This window comes from Rhinolophus sinicus, linkage group LG02, assembly GCF_036562045.2.
Source record: "Rhinolophus sinicus isolate RSC01 linkage group LG02, ASM3656204v1, whole genome shotgun sequence".
NCBI classification, from domain to species: Eukaryota; Metazoa; Chordata; class Mammalia; order Chiroptera; family Rhinolophidae; genus Rhinolophus; species Rhinolophus sinicus.
The window spans coordinates 161,148,144-161,169,345 of NC_133752.1; the positions used below are offsets into that span (position 1 = coordinate 161,148,144).

The 21,202-nt window shown below is 32.0% G+C and overlaps 1 protein-coding gene across 4 annotated transcripts in view; it reads left to right on the forward strand.

Annotated features, from left to right (window-relative positions):
• Nucleotides 1–17,333, forward strand: part of ERGIC2 (ERGIC and golgi 2) — a 34,565-nt gene extending 17,232 nt beyond the window's left edge. For all 4 annotated transcript variants that reach the window (XM_019737176.2, XM_019737184.2, XM_019737192.2 and 1 more), the window contains 9 exons: nt 446–486; nt 4,367–4,468; nt 5,431–5,526; nt 8,147–8,202; nt 9,092–9,190; nt 12,488–12,585; nt 15,313–15,475; nt 16,546–16,628; nt 16,788–17,333. In XM_019737176.2, coding sequence (XP_019592735.1) covers nt 446–486; nt 4,367–4,468; nt 5,431–5,526; nt 8,147–8,202; nt 9,092–9,190; nt 12,488–12,585; nt 15,313–15,475; nt 16,546–16,628; nt 16,788–16,850 — 801 coding nt within the window. In that variant the 3' untranslated portion in view covers nt 16,851–17,333. The remainder of the gene's footprint in view (nt 1–445; nt 487–4,366; nt 4,469–5,430; nt 5,527–8,146; nt 8,203–9,091; nt 9,191–12,487; nt 12,586–15,312; nt 15,476–16,545; nt 16,629–16,787) is intronic.
• The last annotated feature ends 3,869 nt before the right edge of the window (nt 17,334–21,202 follow it).

A 21,202-nucleotide genomic window follows, 5' to 3' on the forward strand; every position in this document is an offset into this window, starting at 1 on the left:
AAAAATTGTGGATTTCACCATGGTATTATCTTGGCTGGAATATAGACTTGGAAGCTTGAACGTTATACTTAAGCTGGGGATCATTTTTTTTAAAAAAAATACTTGTAAATGTCATGCTGTCGTTATTTAAATGATTTTTTTTAAGTCCTAACATACCATTTTGTACATATAATAGATTACCAACTTGTATCCATTCCCTTAAGTGTAGATGACTGTAATAGGAAAATATTTGTGATTAGTAAAGTTTTTTATATTATTTTCGAGTAAAAATGTATATTTAAAATTTTTTAGGTTGACTTATGGATAATTAAATGTAAATCATGAATACTTGTTTTTAATAACACTATAAATTTGTTTCTTGTTCAAAGATAATTTAAAAAAAAATTATGAGACAAAAGCCAAGACAAGTTGATAATGCTAGTGATTATGTTTTCCTTTATTTCAGGTAATATTTGATCTTTCACCACGGCAAAAAGAGTGGCAGAGGTAATAAGTAAACAGAGTATTGTGGTCCATAGAAATCTAGATCACATTTTGTCTATTTTGTCTATTGTGAATTATTCATAGATTAGCATATTTCTTTAGGCATTTTTTGGATGAAATATTAGCAGAATATAGTATATAGTATAATCCTTATACTTTCAAAAATGTTATCAGATCTTAGGAAAGTCATGTATAATATTATCTCTAGTATACTTTGAATCATGAACACACTTAGTTTTCATTTAAAATTTTATTAACTATTTAAAAATTTTAAAAAGCAACATATGATCATTGTTTAAAATTCAGTTTGAATTTTGAAGGCTATAAAGTAAGGATACAGAAAGGCTATAAAGTAAAAGTAAAAGTAAAAGTAAAAGTAAATGCCCTCTCATCGTTCCATAAACCTAGTACTTCTGACTAGTGGTAATAATAACCAGTTAAATTTCTTGTGTAGCCTTCTAGGAGTTTTCAGTTCATATATAATTTTCTGTACTTTTGTATATTTGTTTGTCATTTTTTCCTAATACAAAAAGAATCATTCCATACATTTGTTCTATAGTTGGCTTTTTTTCATCTAATGTGATATTTTGTACATCTTCCCATTTCAGTACATATAGTATTGGCCATTTTATGTATAAACTATAGTTTATTGGATTGTTATTGATGGGTATTTAGATTACTTATAAGATTCTAATATTAAAAGTAAGGCTTAATGAAAATTCTTGAACCTGATTTCTTATATACTTTGTGTGTGTGTGTGTGTGTGTGTGTGTGTGTGTGTGTGTAGTTTCTAGGAATAGAATTTCTCTTCCAGAGGATATTTAATTCACTTTTTGATAAGTTCTTCATCACAAGGAAACAAATTTTAACTATGAGAAGTGATGATTGTTTACTAAACTTATTGTGGTAATCATTTTGCAATAGATACATATGTCAAATCATATGTTGTGCACCTTTAAACTGATACAGTGTTATATGTCAATTATATCTCAATAAACTGGAAACAATTTTGGTAGATAATGCCAAATATATTACCAAAATAGTTTCATTTATGCTTCAAAACTATATGAGAGTACTTGTTTCTATACAACCTCTCCACCAGTGGGTATAACAAGATTTTTTTTTTTTTTTTTTTTTTTTTTTTTGCCAATTTGTTGGGTGAAAAATGTTTTAATTAGTATTTCTTTATGAATCAGTTGAATGTCTTTATGGTTTTTTTTCCATTTGTACATTTTTTATGAAATTGCTTGTTCATACTATTTATCTGTTTTGTGTGGTTATTGATATTTTCTTAATAACTGTAAAGAATCCTTTGTATATTAAAGAAATTCGTCCTGTGTTTCATGTGATTCCCCCACCCCCCGCTACCATAGATTTTTTTTTTTTTTTTTTTGGTTCTAGGCTGTGCCTTATGTTTAGAAAGGCTTGACCTAATTTAAGATTATTACAAAAAAATATTTTTTACCCATCTTTTAAAACAATTTTCTTTCTAGTCCAAAAGTATGTTTCAAAGTATATTTTTAAATTCCAGTTTTACCATTTGGGAAGATGTTGAAATTAAAGTTGAAATCTAATGTAATCACACGAAAGAACTGAGTGTTAGATGTCTGTGGGTTTTTAGTGTTTTTAGTAGAAAGCCATCTGGAGGCGAAATGAGTTACTTTAATCTACACATATTAAAGTGAGAAGTCACCTTTCATCTGGAATTTTATTCTGTGTTCAAGGCTAGTAATAAGTGGGAGAGAGATTGTGTTTTTACTATTAAAATGTTAGACTTTTTCCATCATAGTAGAGTTCTCTATGTACCTTCATATATAGAATATAAGCTTGGATATTTATTGGTATTTTGAGGTAGAAGTTAAACACACACACACACACACACACACACACACACACACACTCATTCACTCACTCTCACTCCCCTACGTACAGTTTGATGTCATCAACCTCTTTTTCCCACTGCCTAGCAGCAAAGGTTGAACTCTGGAAATATAAGACATACAAAAACATGAAGTTTTCGAGTTCTGCTAGCATTATATACAAAAATTTTAAGTCTTTAGATGTGTAAATCTGAACATGGTAGGTACCTGGCGTCTTGACGCTCTAGAGAATGGGTTGTCCTTCTAAACACATATTCTTGAATGGACTAGACATATCCAAGGCCTAACATTCCAGAATAATGTACTTGCCATGCTCTTTACCTTTAGAATTTGTTTAAAGAGATTTAAGTTTTCTCTCAATTGATGTTCTGCTTTCTTAAAATATTTGACATCCTAATTAATCTCTCGCCAGTAGTAGTAAATCTCAAGCCTTTCTGGTTTCTGCTTTTTATTTCTAGATTTATTTTAAACTAAATTTAGAGTCTAAAAAATGACTTGTTATTTTAAATAGACCTGTTTTACCGGTGTTTTTAGTGGATGGTACATACGTTTTATCTCACTTGCACTTCTAGAAAATGTTTGTATCATTATTGTGGGATGTGAAGTGTTAATCAGATTTACATTTGCTTCCTTTTGTAAGTGCCTGTATTTGTTTATAGTCTTTTCCAAGTTATTTAAATATCTATTTAAAGACTTTATTTTTTAGAGTAGTTTTTGGTTCACAGCAAAATTGAGCGAAAAGTAGAGTTCCCAAATACCCTCTTCCCCACACATGCACAGAGCCTACCGGTATCAACATCTGACAGTGGAGTGGTACATTTCATACAGTCTTTGAACCTACATTGACATGTCATTATCACCCAAAGTGCATCGTTTACATTAGGGTTGGCTCTAAACAGTCAATGAGTTTTGACTAATGATGTATAATGACATGTACATTTAAGTACATGTAGTACTATAGTATCCATTATAGTACCTATAGAATAGTTTTGCTGTCCTAAAAGTCCTCTGTTTAGTCTGTTCATTCCTCCTTCCTCTCTGTGTATAATTTTTGTACTGTCTGAGTTTGAACTTTAATAAAGATGACTTTGATTATTAGTTAAAGATACAGAATTAAAGGAGGTAAAATAGGATTATATCTAAAGGTACAAAGTTATTGCTAAAAATGGTAAGAGATAATATGGCCCAATGATAGAAGTGCTAGAGGAAAAGCTTTTATTCTTGGCTTTGTTGTTTGGAATAAGTAATTTCGTAAGTTATTGTGAACATAAGAATTTTGTTAAAAAAGTATTTGAGCAACTCATCTTTGTGTCTAGATATTTTTAAAAAGTATTTAAACATGGGTTCTCAAATGTCTACTTTGTTCTTTATAATGCAATGTATTAAATGATGATATTCTTTTTAAAAATTATAGGTAGAGTAGAATATTTTATTTAGAATAGTCTTGTCATAGAATGAAGTTCAGGTTTTTTTTGGAAAAGTAAACACCAGGTAATATTAAATGGCACTGTGGTTGGTTTGTCATGAGAACTGGGTACTTGTACTGTGGGTTTGTACCCCAGTAGTCCCCCACTTTAAGTCTATGAGATCTATTATGTGACCCCTTATATGTCTTATTTTTTGTGTGTCTATAACACTTTATTCAATGCCTGACAAAAAGTAAGAATTTTGTAAATGTTGCATGTGTGCATGAAAGATGAATTTAGACATTCAGATGAGCAAAAGCTGCTTACGGTGACTGAGGGTGCACATCCGTTATTGATGGAATCAGACAGGCTTATTATGGAGCCCAGTTGTGAGACCTATGGCACCCTACCTCACTTTTCCTGCTTTCAAGGAAAATGACCAAAGAAAACTTGGTACTTTATTTTAGAAAAAAATTCCTTTTATAATAAATGTATGGCTTAGCTAAGTCAGCTAACCATTGTTATTTTAAAAAGAGAATTGGCTTTCATTGTATACTTTACTGTGTTTAAACTATTGTTTGTTTGTGTTATATTTAGGATGCTGCAGCTGATTCAGAGTAGACTGCAAGAAGAACATTCACTTCAAGATGTGATATTTAAAAGTGCTTTTAAAAGTTCATCAACAGCACTTCCACCAAGGTGAGATTTATATTTTATATGCCCAACTATTTAGTATGAATTTACTTTGACTTAATTTTGTTACTGATTTAGTTCTCGAATCTCATATTTCTTAGAGAAAATGTAATCATTCTTTATGATAAAGATGTCTTCTTACTCTTAAATTTATAACCTGTGATATTGATCAAGATTAGCACAAATAAATATTACAGCTGATCATTGAACAACGTGGATTTGAACTATGCAGGTCTACTTAAACGCAGATTATTTTCAGTAACTCCTTGTACTGTTTTCTATCTGTGGTTGGGAGTCCACAGATGACGAGGGCTGATTATATGCATTGATCTACACCATTTTGTATATAAAATTGTATTAGGTTTTAAGAACAAATTAATTGGACTTATAATTATGTATAAATTTTGATTAGGAATTTTGTGTTTTTATTTTTTTTTCTCTTTTTATAGATTAGAATCGCTGATATTTGGAAATGCTGTAATCATGAAAAACGATCATTTAAATTTAAAACTTTAGAGAGGTTTTACATTTGCTTAGGAAGAAAATGTCATTGCTATTTGAACTTAGATGGCATGCCCTTCCCTTTCCTCATTCTTATTCCCATCCTCCCTTGCCCTCTAAAGTTCCAAAAAACAGATAAGGAAAGCATGTCTTTGTTGGACTAATGCTTTATTTTTAATCTTTTTTCTATTATTGGACTTAGTCCTCTAGTTAGATTTGAAGAATCATGGAATTTTAGATTCGTGTAAATATAATACATAATTATGTAACTTTTTTCATTTTGTAGATGTTTGCTTTTTTATAAATGTATAGACTTCAAAAAACTGTGCTTCTACATATGACATTTATAACCTTACCTAAAAATTGATTTGTAGGGCTTTTGTTTCCCTCTACTAAATGTTTTCACCATGAAATGGTGACTACATTGAATGTGCGGTAAACAGTTCTAACATATCTTGTTGTAATAGGGAAGACGATTCATCACAGCCTCCAGATGCTTGCAGAATTCATGGTCATCTCTATGTCAATAAAGTAGCAGGAAATTTTCACATAACTGTGGGCAAGTATGTTCTTTTCACCTACTGAAAATACTTTAGACAAGTTGGGAGCTTGGTTAAAAGTAAATTCTTTGCTGATCAGATAATATATTACTAACTACTAAAGGACTGCTTAAAGTGTTGTGTATCTGTATTTTTGATGTCTTGAGACTCATGTTCGGGGCTTTAATCTCAGAATAGACAAGACTACTAACTTTAAAAACTACTTCAAAACAAAAGTTAAACAGTCATGCCATATTTTGTATATTAAAGTAAATGAGCTATAGGTAGATATGAATTAAATTCTACTTGCCAAGTTTTAGTAGCCATACAGCTCTTACCTAGACATTTCATTAATTTACGCATTTTGTCGGATGGTATTAGGTTTTTGTTTCGTTTTTCCATTTGGCAGTCATCATCAAAATGTAATCCCTAGCTAATTTCAGACAAGTATTTTGATGTAGTTAGATATTCGTAGTATCTGGGATAAAGTTAAATTAGGTAAACGTTAAGAAAAAATGTTAGACCACCTACCTTCACAAACCGTACCCAATGCAGAAACTGTTATACAGTAAACACTTGGTAAATTTCTGTGTGAATGAATAGATTCTCTGATCCACCTTCCCCCTCTCCTTGACTCTCTTCTTTCCTTTCATCCATCTTGAGTTGCAGAGCTGAACAATTCTTTATTGTAAAAGACATTTTTTTGAGTTCTGCTATGCGCAGAGTACCATGCTAGATACTAAAAGGGTGAAATGAAAAAAGAAAGTGTTTTTGGTCCTTATGGTCTTACATTCCATGAGAGAATCTGAACTTTAAACAGTGAATTACACTAATGATTATTTAATTATAGTAGTATTGAAGCTATAAAGGAGATGTATGGCTGATAAGAAACTATATAACAAGGTACTTGACCTACTCTGCAAGTCAGCAGAGGCTTTATTGCGGAAAACCTCAATTGTGTTGAAACTAGTGAATGATTAGGAATTTTATATATAAAGGAGAAAGGCACATCTAGGCTGAGGGAAAGGTACAGAGCATGAAAGACAATGGCTGGAGATTGTGTGTGTGTGTGAGTGTGTATGTGTGTATGTGTGTGTGTGTGTGTGTGTGTATAGGTGTGTAGAGAGAGAGAGGGAATTAGACTTTTATGCAAAATTACTTCAGTGTCTACAGTGATCAGATCAAACATTTATTTGTCTTCATTGCCCCACTCTTCTTAACATTCATTATTTGTTGTTTTGTTACTGTTGCCAGCACCCATTTTCCCCATCCTTAACCTGGGATCTTTAGAATATCTTGGTATCATACAAGCAAATAATAGTTGGCTCAAAGCTCAAAGAAATTTAGAAGATGTTATTGCACCTTTGGATACAAAACAATATTCTACTCCAAAACCAACGGAAGGAGGGAAACTTTGACATATACTGTATGAGCCTCCATAGTATGGCCTTTGTTCCCAGTTTCACTTCTCTCTTCATGTGAGAACTCATACCAGCAATCAGAGAGGCCAGATGGAAAAGCATTTGGTTTGTATCTTGTCCTTATCGCTCAGATAGCCTATAAACCCACTCCTCATTTTTTGTTACTAGGTTTGTCAAGTTCACTATTGATCTTTTTGAAGATCTCACATTACCTCTCAGGCACAACATCATTCTCAACTGTCGAAATTAAAAGAACTTGATTTATAACCTCATAATATCCATTTCAATATGCAAATCCTTGAGCATGAGTACATGAGATAAGGTAATGAAGAAGTCAGATGCTTGCCACTTACATGTAGACTCATTAGGTATCCAACAGTTGTAAATGCAGACTGAAACAGATGTATTGGCCACTCAGATCTCCTGAATGATATTTCTGTTGAGGAAGTGGTATTCTGAAATAGTGAACAACTCTTTGTAATACTGTGAACAACACAAAATACAACATTCCCTCTGTTTCCTGGGAACTTCAGTGTATATTGCAGCTATACCAAAGTACTTTGTATGGCCAAATGGAGTTAAGTTCTAGACTCAGATCATTTCTACATAGGTTTTTCACCTACACAGATGCCACTTAAGAGTGTTTGGAAGTCATGCAAGATGTGGGATGATATTTTTCTGTGTGAAACTGTCATTGCGTTGTAGGATGCCGTGCTTCCCTGGCTGCTATCCACTAAATGCCAACAGCCACTCCTCCCGGGTATTTGTGACAAGCAAAAATGCCTCCCCCCAGTGCCCTTCAAACAACCTTTCCTTTGCTGAAAATTACATGGAATGATACAGCACATGAAAAATACATGAAATTCAAATTTCAGTATCCAAAAATGAAAGTTTTACTGGAACATAGTCATGCTTATTTGAAGTTTGTGAAAATTTGTTTTCTTTCCTGTTATGTACCTAACTACATACTATCTTCAGTTTTGCGTGTTGGGCCACAAAGCCTAAAATACTTACTGTCTGGCTCTTGACAGAAAAAGTTTGCCAACCCCCAGTTGACTATATTGCTACGATGAATAGACATACATACTTAAATCATAGGCCAAGTATGCTCTTGTATTATTTTTATTATATTAAGAAAATTATATACCTTAAGATCCTTTTTCTTATTTTAATTAGTTATATATTTAAATATTATTACTTTAATCTTTTTTTCCTCCTTTCAGGGCAATTCCCCATCCCCGAGGTCATGCACATTTGGCAGCACTTGTTAACCATGACTGTAAGCCATTTCTGAAATTGTTTTCCATGAAAATGTCCTTGAAAAAAAATGTGTATGTGGTTTTAATTTTTAGTGCAGGTGCAAGGTGGGATTTTGAAAGTAGGCTGTTTTGAAAACAGATATCCAAAAGAGAAAATAAGTGATTAAATTTATTGACCTTAATGCATTTTCTCTTGTCTTTAAGGAGACTGTATTTCTAGTTAGTCATGGCTCAGAAGTTGCCCAAGTTAGGGAGGAGATCCTTGGTGTGCTTTATATTGCTTGGTACACATTTCTGCTGATTTTTATAGATACGGAAGGAAATATATTTGAAGTTTATTTCAATATGTAAATCTAAATATGGACATATATGCATGTTCATATAAAGTATGCAAGTTAGTTTCTTGTAATGATTGTTATAAAACTTAATTTTTAAAGTTTGCTTTAGAGAACAAAAACAGGTAATAAATGCCATAAAAAGTCAGTTTGGTCACATTGAGCAGTGTGTTAAAAACATATCTGATCAGATTCATTATTTGGCTTCATGGGCATCATCCTAGTTATTCTGATAACACAATCCTATTACTATGTGATGATTTGGACAAGGACAGACTTATTTTTTGGGTTATCAGGATTAGATGTAATGTTATTTCTTAGATGTTAATTTGTATGTAATCATGAAATTTGAGATATAGTGTTTTATTGAAGGTGACTTACCCTTATACATTTAATTTCCACATATTTATATGCATTTTTCTCAAAATTATTGTCATTTTAAATACTATATTATTATACCTGCAGATTTTAGATGTTTTAATTTGAGAGAGGGTAAGAATGTGAACCAATCTGTAATACGTGTTTTTAGTAATATAATTTTTCTACTTAATTGGTTTTATTTTTTGCTTCTTAGCATACAACTTTTCTCACAGAATAGATCATTTGTCTTTTGGAGAGGTTGTTCCAGGAATCATTAATCCTTTAGATGGAACTGAAAAAATTGCTGTAGATCGTAAGTACTTAATAGTTACTATTGGAATTTGCATGTAGGCAATTGTTCTTATATCTGTAATATTAAAAATTTTAATAATCCTCTTCCTAACCCCTTGTAACAGATAAACAGATACATCTTTAAGTGGTTTAAGTGGTTGATAATCTTTAAGTGAAAATGTGTGTGGAAAGACTTTGTCCTAGGAATGGATAAAATTTAAATATTAAAAAATGAGCCATAGAACAGAATAAGAAATTAGAGTTAAATGTAGGCTAGAGAAGGAATAGAATTTAAAAGGTCTCTGAATATATGAAAGGTTAATGAGTTAATAGGGCATAACTGCTTTCCCATATTCACCAAAGAAAGACTAAGAACAAAAGAAAATTTCAACACTCTAAGAAGAATTTTCTTTGTATATAGGTTTAAAGTTCTAATATGCCATTTTAGAAACCTCTCTGGAGAATTGTACAAACATCAGAAACCTAGAGTTACTCTAGAATGGTTTGGTTATTCACACAGATACAAGTAGTACAATATAGCACAGATACCTTTTATTGCTGTTTGTTTTAACCTTCTATTCCATTTAAAATTTGAGTTTATCCAAATATGGATGAATGATGTTGATGATGATGATGATGATAATGATTATTTTACTTTTGTAGCAAATAAGTTATTCTTGAGTTTCCTGATGGTTTTTGGTTGCTTTTCTTCTTGTTAAATAGTCATATTCTATCATATGTCCTACCTATACGACATTTTAAGGACATCTTCTTGTGCTCCTAGGAATTCTAGCCATTGCAAAACTGCAATTAAGGATTTCATTTTTTATTAGTTCAAATAGATTTATTAATATTCATGTCAGTATTCTACTCTTTTAGCATACTGCTGTAATCAGGTACATTAAAGATGCTTTATATAGAATACTGACTTATATTCATGAGTATTTTGTGTTTGCATGGGAATGTTTTCACTTAAGGACATTTGAGTGTACTGAATTTGGAAATGTGTAAATAGAAACATTCTGAGAATTGTAAGCTCTGTTCATTATAATTTCATCTTTAATCTAAGTATGTGTTCATTCTATACCAAAATGCATTAAATATTACTTAAGAGATGTTCACTTGAAAGCATGTTGGTTAATACTTAGTTTCAAGATGCTAAAATGAACTATAAATTTCTGTATAGAAGTGGATCCAAATATAAACAGATTAAGGCTCTTTTTAAATCTACTTATTCCTAAATGCAAAAAGACTAAAGGTCCTTTAGAATTATATTATAAAATGCCACCAGATGAGTGTCAGTAGGTCATTCAAAGCTTTAAAACAGATGTACTCATCTCCTTTCTATTTTTATTGGACCTCTTTTCCAAAAACAAAGGGAAAAAAAAAACCCATAAACCTGGTGTGTTTGGTAACTACCACCTCCTTGATGTTCTCCAGAAGTTTGAGGGGACTAGCAGTTGCATCTTTAATACTTGCAGATTTGACTGACCTACAGCCTTTGGAGCAATTTGTGGCTTGCAACAAAATTTCAACTCCATTCCCCACCCCCACCCCCTGCCTGCTAATTAAATTATTTAACAAATTTATAGCCCTTTCTTGAATTAACATTAGACAAATAGGTTTTCAGTAATTCTCTGGCCACAGCTTAAATGGCTTCCAGTTTTTCCTGTCATGTTTCTTTGACCCTTGGTGGTGGTTATTCATTGCATTGGCACGTCTCTCCTCATGTGTGATGAGAGTCCCTTCATCCTTCATTTTGCCCCCAAGTCTGATTATCCTACCCATGTGTACAGCATTATTGTTGCCTTACGACTCTGTTTCATCTTTTTTTCGTAAACAATACCTGAACACCTTTTTTCTCCTAGCACTTTCACCTCGCAGTGACATTATAGAGTTTATTTGTAAAGCATCTCAAAACTAAGCACAAATAGAACAGTTCCCCTTACATCAGAGAACAAACAACATACAACTGAAGGCCATCCACAACTGATGGGCCATCTGTTGGTTGTGGACAAAGTTCATTCCCTTTCACCCTAATATTGTCTGTGATAATATTTAGGATATTAAGTTGAAATTAATAATGGAAGCACTTGGCAAAAACTGTTTGAAATTTATAAGTGGTACAAATAGTAGGAACAATAAGAAGTGGTGAAGTTGAAACAGGCTTTGCTTTATTGTATTAGAAACTCATTTAATGTTAGTGTTAGAAGAAACTCTTACTCATACCTCTCTTCCTCTTATCTACAGTTTTACTCTTCCCTCCCCTAGTCTGAATTACAGAGACAAGAGACAGAGATATCGGATTGACAGAAATAAAAAGTCATTCATGCTGAGCAATAAAAGCTAGATACACTGTATGCTTCCATATGTATGAAATTCTAATTTATGACAATAGAAGGTAGATTAGTGGTTGGCCCAGGGCAAGAGATAGAGGGGATTGACTGCAGAGGGGTACAAAGGAACCTTTTGAGGTGATGAAAATGCTCTATGTTTTGATTATCGTGGTGATCATGTGGATGAATACATTTGTGAAAATGTATCGAACCATACATTTAAAATTGATGCATTGATTCATGTACACAGCTTTCAAAGATAATTATTACCATATGGTGTGAAGTACATCTGTTTTCAGGCGAAACATAATGAGGGCCCTAATACTTATCTAGTTGTAACTATAGATAGATATATCTCATTCTAAATTTTTTAGAATATAGACTTAGATAATTAGCATTTTGTATTATGTGAACTGTTAATTGTTTAAAATTAAGTAATAATTGGTAATATACTGGTATTTATGACTTGTATTAAATTTAGAAATTCCTGACTATATAAATATGATCCTTTTGATTACACAGTAATCCTAGCCATCATTAATTAGTTTTTTCGATAATCTTTCTGCTGTGTTATGACTGCCTTATATTTATTCAAAGTTGGCTAATTCAATTTTGGTTTATTTACATATCTTAAGATATTAGTAGGCTCTGAAAATGTGTCTTGTGGTAGTTAATATGTAGTATAATTTTAGTCATATTCGTTTTTGTATTATAAAGAAATGCTACTTTTCCATATCTGATAAAAAGATGATAGTGATTATAAAAGTATCTGAGTCACTAGTTAACCTTTTTTAACATCTTATAAAAGAGGCGTTTATGTATATGTGTGTGTGTGTGTGTGTTACTATTTTATGCTTACTGAGAACTTGTTTTACCAAGTATGAATATACTTCATAAGTGTTTTTAATAGAAGGAGTATCTATTTGGCAGTAGTTTTATTGCTAGTGGATTAAAAAAACAAACACATTTTGTTTTTATTTTAGACAACCAGATGTTTCAGTATTTTATTACAGTTGTGCCAACAAAACTACATACATATAAAATTTCAGCAGACACCCATCAGTTTTCTGTGACAGAAAGGGTAAGTTTGAATCTAACTGATAAAATGATTGTTTTTAGCATTTTGTAATCCTGCTACAAAATAAATTTGTAGTTTCAGTTGGTTCCCTTCCCCATTTAAAATTTGTACAAGTTTTCAAATGCATTAACATTTTATTTTAAGCCAATAAAATATCAGAAACAGGTATTAGTATGTTCCAGGGCAGGAAAAGAAGTAAATTTTTTTAAATCTCGAAGGTTTTATATTTAATTAAATCAGAATTATTAAATTATGATGGTATTATTCTTAATATCTTAATTTTGTAATATGTTTTCTCATGTATTGGTATAAGCAGTTCTTACCTGCCAGCAGATTTTTCTGATTTCTGTGTTGCTATTTATTTTTTAATTAATGTACCTACCCTGGGGCATGCATGTATATTGACTCACAGAACAGATTTTGAGGGTTTGCCTTCCTATTTTGCTTTGTATTCATCTGACTGAGGGGACAAAAGTTTTGTGGCCTCATAAACAAATCGAGGATCAGAGTTTGGGAATTGAACAGTTTAACAGATTTCTCATCTACTCTAAGGTCGTGTTTTCTTATTATTGTTTAGGAATGGTGAATATTCAAATACTAGTATCCAGAAGAATTCTAAGGCAAAATTTAAGTGCTTTTAAAATTTTGCTTTTCTCCATATGGAGTTTTCTTTTGATAGTCTTATGACTTATAATGACTATGTCTTACTAATTGTAGAATTTTCCTTGTTCATAGGAAATTAAATACTGAAGGTATTAGGGGTGAAGTGTCATGTGTTTATAACTTTTCAGATGATTAAGGGGAAAAATCAAGTATGTGTAACTGTGGGTGTGTATGTGTGATGTATTTTCACATACAGAAAGAGAGAGAGGCTAGGTAAAGTGTATACAAGTATATATTGTGCTGTTTTGCATTTCTGTAGGGGTGGGGAGATACCATTTCTCAGTAAGATAGGCACCACCTGAACCTCAGAGTCTACACAGTGGCCAGGTTTTGGGGAACACAGGCAAATTCCTATGGAATTGCAAAATGGTAGTCTCTATGGAAGGGAGTTTGGCAATATCTGCCAAATGACATAAGCATTTACCCTTTGACCCAGAAATGCCACTTCTAGAAGTTGCATCCAAAGATTCAGTGAAAAAATACAAAAATGTTGTGTGTATGAGGTTACTCATTGTGTTGTTATTTGTAATAGTAGAAGACTAGAAACAACCCAAGTGGTACATCCACACAATGGAGGAACATGCAACTTTGAAAGAGAGAAAGATATTAGTTTATTGATGAAATTATCTCCAGGATACATTTTAAATAAAAATAATAATTAAATAGAATCCCAGAGCATTTGACCATTTTGGGGTGTGTTTGTGCTTATGGGGTGGCTAAATAGTTGTGTTTTACTTAAAATAAAAATGGAGTAATGAGTTGGTAAAGTGGAGGATGAAGGGGGCAGGGATGGGAAGGGCTACCTTCATTGGTCCTGGAACCCAAAGGGAATCATTATTTGTCTTTTGTGATGTAAACACCCTGATCCCTGAAACAGCTTTCACCCACGTAGGTTGTGACAGTATATTTATAATTTTGGCATGATTGAACATACCAGAGCTTTATGATGAAGTCACTTTATTGGAAACTTGAATAATGGGTTTATAAGGCTCTGTTGTGCTAATAGAGACGGGTTTTGTAATGCCCCACGTAAAATTGTTTTGATTTTCCTTGTAATTTGTATTCCTAAAGTTTGAAGTTTGCTATAGCTTAGTAAAAATAGGTAGGACCTGACATGAAAGTCCTAACAAAGCACTGTGGTAACATAGTTGTTTGGAGCTATAACAGAAGTTTATTAGAAAGTTTGGAAACTTGAATTTTGAAGTGTAAACAGGATTGAATGAAATAGAATGTTTTCTCAGTGTGCACACTGTGTGGGTTAATAATTTTAGTTACATTCCTTACAAGAAAAAAAAATTCTTTAAAAACTGAACCAGTAGTTCACATATTGATCTTTTTTTTTTTTTCATTTTCCGGTTAACAGTTGACATTCAATATTATTTTATATTAGATTCAGGTGTACAGCATAGTGGTTAGACATTTATATAATTTATGAAGTGATTCCCCGATTATTCTAGCACCCATCTGGCACCACACATAGTTACTACAATATTACAGGCTATATTCCCTATGCTGTACTTTACATCCCCTTGACTATTTTGTAACTGCCAATTTGATCTTTCAAGTTAATGCATTATGTTTTCTTCCTGTATTGTAGCTCATCTAGTTTAAAATGAAAAACAGAAAGTGAAATTGTTTTAAATCTGGTTATTTGAAATGACAGGAAGTAAATAAGATTATTTTGTAATTTCTTAGCAAAGAAATATCATAAAAAGTATGTCAAAATGTGAACTTAGTTTTTATTGATTTGATCAATGAAGAATGTGCCATGCATTTGTAAGCTCTTGAGTTCAATAGAAAACTGTAGGTAAAGTGATCTTTTTGAGAAAATAGGAAAAAACAATTCTGTTCTCTTGATTGCTTTAAAAGCTAAATCACACAAAGAATGCAGAATAATCTGATTGTCTCATAAGAGCTTGATATAGTAGCACAATTCATAAAGAGATTTGCATGTCCCTCTCATAGGGTAGGGCTGTAGGGCTTCATATTGACTGTATGTAACTAACCAGATGACAAGAACACTATTTTTCTCTTTCTGTCTCTCCCTTTCCTTTTGCCTTCCTATAGGAACGTGTCATTAACCATGCTGCAGGCAGCCATGGAGTCTCTGGGATATTTATGAAATATGATCTCAGTTCTCTTATGGTGACAGTTACTGAGGAGCACATGCCATTCTGGCAGTTTTTTGTAAGACTCTGTGGTATCGTTGGAGGAATCTTTTCAACAACAGGTTAAGATTCATTTCTTTTTATTTTTTGTATAACTTCTCAAAGTGTTGCTGACACTGAAATTAAGATGTTTTTACTTAAAAAGAGTAAGAAATATAAACATTTTCATGTTTTGATATATAAAGAACTTTTTCTTTAGACTTAATTCCAAACCTCCAAAATTATGTTGATTAAACATTAAGCATAACTAAGTTCACTGCATTCAGCTATTTAAGGGAGATTACTTTGTGAGCTAGAAAGATCCTAGAAGTGAATCCAAGTTCTGTCATTTATGGAATAATAATCTTGTATACAGGTCATCCACCTTTTCTGAAATTTTCTCATCTATAAAAATGGGACTAATATTTAACTTGCAAATGTGTTATAGGGTTAGATGAGAACATGCCTAGAAATAGTAGACATTTGAATGTAGGTTTTCTTTTTTCTTGAATGTATTTTTAACTCTACAATATGTAAAATCATGCTACTTTGAACTATGTGGTATGCAAAACTATATTTTTCAGTAAGTGTATTTATTTATGGTTTTGGCCTGTTTTGCCCTGAGATTATGGGGTTCTCTCATAAATAACTTGCAGAACTGTAATCATGAAAATTTGAGAGTTAAGTACAATAGATAAAGGAAATAGTTCATTCTTTATCCCCAACCCCTATTCATTATTACATGGACCTCGGTAGTTCATGTATTTTGAATTATATTTTTTAGATGAATGACTTTTTTTTGAATGACTTTTTTAAATGAAAGTCTTTGTCACTGCTTCATTTAAATGGATTTAAATTTGCCATGCTGGTATTATTTATTTTTTTAAATGGTGTGAGATGTATTCAGGACTCTTGAAAAGATTGCTATGTCAAGGTCATGAATTGTGTGACCATGATTTTGAAAAGAAATCCGTTTGTTTGAAAATTAAACTGTCTTTTTTTTTTTTTTAACTGTGGAAGTGAGTAAAGCAAATTGCTTTCTTTCCTTCCTTAATCTATTCTATTGTAATTAGTTTAGTTTTATATTCTTATATAGCCAATTAGGAAATAATTTCATTAAAAGCATAATTTAATTAAATTTTTTTTATTGTAGGCATGTTACATGGAATTGGAAAATTTATAGTTGAAATAATTTACTGTCGTTTCAGAATTGGATCCTACAAACCCATCAGTTCTGTAAGTGGCATAGTATGAGTGGTACTGTTCTCTAAGTTCTAGTGTCATTGTTTAAATATATATTTTGGTATCCAGAAAGAAATTGCCCAAAGTAAAGCATTGTGTTTAGAGGAAATAGTGTAAGGAATAAAACTAATGCTTTGGTCTTTTTCTCCCTAGATCCCCTTTGAGGATGGCCACACAGACAACCACTTACCTCTTTTAGAAAACAATACGCATTAGCACCTCCGGAGTGAAGGACAAAAACTTTTTGCCTGAGACATAAAACCTTTTTTAATAAAGTATTGTGCAATATATTCAAAGAAAAGAAAATATGAATGAGAGCAGGAATCATACTTAGAAAAAAAAAGAACAAAACCCCCAAACTGAAATCCTATATATGTTGTGTTTGTTACAAATGTCCTAGAAGAAATTATGCAGCTAATCAGTGAATAAGCCCAACTGGAGTATTGCTTTGAAGATGATCCGTTCTGATGTTTCACAGCAATGGGCAACATCGAAATCAGACATTGAAGAGACTGAAGGAAAGAAGTCAAACCACAGCTAAAGAGAAAGGCATTGATAAGTGCAAATGTTTGCGTTTTTTTTGTTTTTAACATATATGATGTCAGAATAAAATACGGAAAACATATGGAAAACTAGTCTAGACTTTAAAAAATTGTGATCAGGTCACATTGTTAATAAAGGAAAACAGATGGATTCCCATGCTATAGCCATATTAATGTTAAGCCATAATGACAAGACCATTTATCCAATAATTTGGTCTTATGAAGATAACTGCTTTTCTTTAAACTCTGGGTATGGACTGTTGTAACTGTTCAAGGAAGTGTCTTGGAAGACTAAGGTGAATTCTTACAGAGGCAGGTACATAGGTGCTATAATATATTACAGAGGTATTCACAAACTGTAGAGTGGGCACTTAACACAGGAAGAGGAAAGCACATTTTTTTTTAAAGATGCTAAATTTCCTAATACGATCATTATAATATTGGTATGCTTTGGGAGCGGGGGCTGAATAATAAGATCCACTACTGATGATGAAAATTACAAGTTTGTAAAATATTAAAAAGAAAAGTAGAATATTTTATACATGTGGTGATTGGGCAACAGGGTAACTTTAATAGAAGTGTGAGGCAGCTATGTAATTAAAACAAGATAATGTCATATCTGAGAGATTATCATATTAAACAATGTCCGTTAACCTGTAAAACTGGATGAAAGTAGTATCTGCATTCAGATGTCCTGAATATGATTGATTCTGTATTAGAGTGTGTTGTTCTGACTTTCTTACTATTTAAGGGTTGATACAAAATTTTCAGCTATAAAAGATTAAAAATAATGAGAGGGAGCTATCACTCAGGTGCCATTAAAAACTATATTTGGAATATGTGTGCCAACATCAGTTTTCCTTTTCTAATACTTAATTATAGTAGAAGAATCATCAACCAATTCCCATGCTTTAAATCATTTAGGGAAATGGGGAAACAAAAATTCCAGGTAAGCAAGAAAGACTAAGAATAAAAGACTAGATATAAAATCATGGCTTTTAGAGAATAGGCTGTCACAAGTTACAGTTTTTCAACTGGATTTTTTTTAAAAGGAAAAAAAAAGTTTTCTGGAAAGCAGGTGAGACAGTAATGGAATGGAGAGGAAAAATACGAATAAAACTACTTGGCAGTAAATCTTATGTCGAATGGTATTTTGCAGAAAATAACAGAAGCATCAATGTTTAAAATACACAGTTTATCATTAAGAGCCGTGAAATTAACTGATTATACAGGGGACATAACATACCTTGAAAGATTTTTTTGAATCCAGAAAATTCTAAATAATGAATGAGCCTTCTCTATGGTTTTGATTTCTTCAGATATTATTTTCAATGAAGATAGGCTAGGAACTAATGGAACATCTCTCAAAAGGAATTTTAACTGAAGAGAATTAGAATTTTAAATATTTTAGATTGAATATTGGTTCTTTGAATCTGCATGTTAGGCAGTTCAATCAAATTTCAGGTTTTTTGTATGTTTGGTTTTTTTTAATGGGAAGAAATAATTTAGAATTATTTTCTCAGGATTATAACAGTAACGTATCTTTAAAAATAATTTAAAAAATTACTTACATATGATTTTAATTGTTTCCGTGTTTATTAAATACCACATTAAAAATTTTAATGGACTTAATCTGTCCCATTAAAACTATGAAAGGAATTTCTTCAAAGCAAAATCCTGCTTTGCCATTGATTTTCATTTTAAATAGAAAGGTTTCCAGCTGAAACTCCTTGAGTCGCATGGTCGGATTTTCTCAATCAAAGCATTAAAATTCCGACCCACCCTTTGGATGATAGACAATGAAGCATATTGAGATTTGTTAAGAGTTTTGATCTCGTCAATTGTTGCTTTTCCATTGCAGAGAACACTGCCCTGACCTACCTATGATGCACTTCAGCTTGTGCCTGGGGTGCCTCCAGTAGGATGTCTAACTTTATTATGCAGTCCTTCTCGTTTTATTAGGGTATTCATAATATCTGCACGCATATTTCAGCCTAAATATTTTAAAAGTTGAGATCTCAAATTATGTGAAATGAGTTTTTTAAAACTGTTTGCATACATTGTCCTTTAAGAAAACATGACATATTTAGGTGAATTCTCTGCTGCAGTATTTATACACTTCAGACTACCTCTTGGGAAAAGCTTAACTCCATATTAGTGATAATTACAAAATTCTAACTTAGATGATTTTCAACTTAGATGATTAATATCACACTTATACATTTTATGATAGAAGGCACTGACTTTTTATAATAATTTATGAATGCACACAAAATTTACAATCTTTAATACAAACTTTGGATTTTATAAAGGAATGACTAAGACCTAATTTTTAACGGTACAAGGATGTCTGTGTTATACATTTTGTCTTTTTTCTATCTTGGGTTTGTAATTCAGTTACCAAGAAAGTGAATTTATATGCAACTCTTCTACTTCAAAATTTAAAATTTTGAATCTTGAGCTTGAGTTCAAGATGCATAGTTTTGATTTTTTTAAAATGACTTAAACCTGAGCCTTAAGACCTTTAAATATCTCTCCATACTTAAGTGCTTCCCCTTCTGTTTCGAGCTCTAGCCAACTTTCAGCCAGCCAAAGGGAGTCACCCTTTGTCAGCAGTGTCCAAATAGCGATTACCAGTTGTGCACTACTTTACAGAACAATGCCTGGATTTAATATCCAAGTATTTCCTTAATGTAGTTTTTTTACCCCTTTTGAAGTATTTATTTAGTAATGAAATTACTTTGCATTAAGAGTAGGAAATGAACAACTGGCTTGGATTTTTTTGGTGACTTGCAGGTTTTTTTTGGTTTTGTTTTAAGAGAACAGAGAACAAAAAACACTCTCAATCCTGAACACGTGGACTCTAAATAAAATGACACATTATAGAACACATTCTTTGTCCTTTTACAATCATGTACCCTCAAATAAGCCTCAGTTCCTTCTTAAGCTTTCCTTCTTTATAGGAAAGTTATAGCTATCTTTAAATATCACTCGGTTACATTTGCTTTTGTTCCAGATGGAGCTAAATAACTGAGATTGGGTTTATTTTATATTTTTCATATTAAAAATGAGTTGAGTGGTGACGATTGAGCAGTTGGTTCAAGTCTATAAACCTGTAAACAGAGTTGAAGGTTATACCCTGTTTCCCCCAAAATAAGACCTACCCTGAAAATAAGCCCCAGTTAAGATCATTGCCAGATGGACACATTTAGTACATTATGACGATGTTCCAGAAGAAGATGACATGACTGTATTTGAATAAATGTAGATTGTTGTATGTGACAAAAATGAGACATCCCCTGAAAACACGCCCTGATGCATCTTTTGGAGCAAAAATTAATAAGACCCAGTAATTTTCGGGAAAACAAGTAATTAGCAAAACATTTAAATAATTTTTTTTTAGCAACTCCAAATTATATTGAATGTTTATCATCCCTTAGCTAAAATACTCGGTGGAAAACTGAAAGCTTTTCCTCTTAAGATCAAGAACAAGATAAGGATGTTCATTCTCACCTCTGTTATTCAGTACAGTACTGGAAGTCCTGGCCAGGGCAGTCAGGCAAGAGAAAGAAAGAAAAGGCATCCAAACTGGGAATGAAGAAATAAAAGTGTCAATTTTTGCAAATGAATGTTTACTAAAAATAATTAGATTAACAATTCCAAAGATAACTCATTTGTGCTATTTTGTGTAACTTTAAAGTAAAGCTTAGAATGAGAAGGTATGGGGAAATTATTCACTAATGAAAGCTGCATATTAAAGCAGACCTTCAGCAACAACTCGTACAACTGTAATAAGTATCATGAATTCTATGCTGTTTTTAAGCAGTTAGGCTAATCAATTTGGTGAATTCTTGTACTACACTTTTTTGAAAAGATTTTTATTAAAATATAGCTAATGTACAATATTATATTAATTTCAGGTATACACCATAGTTATTCAACATTTATATACATAACAAAGTGATCACAATAAATCCAGCAACCATCTGACACTGTACCACATTATCGCAATATTGACTGTATTCC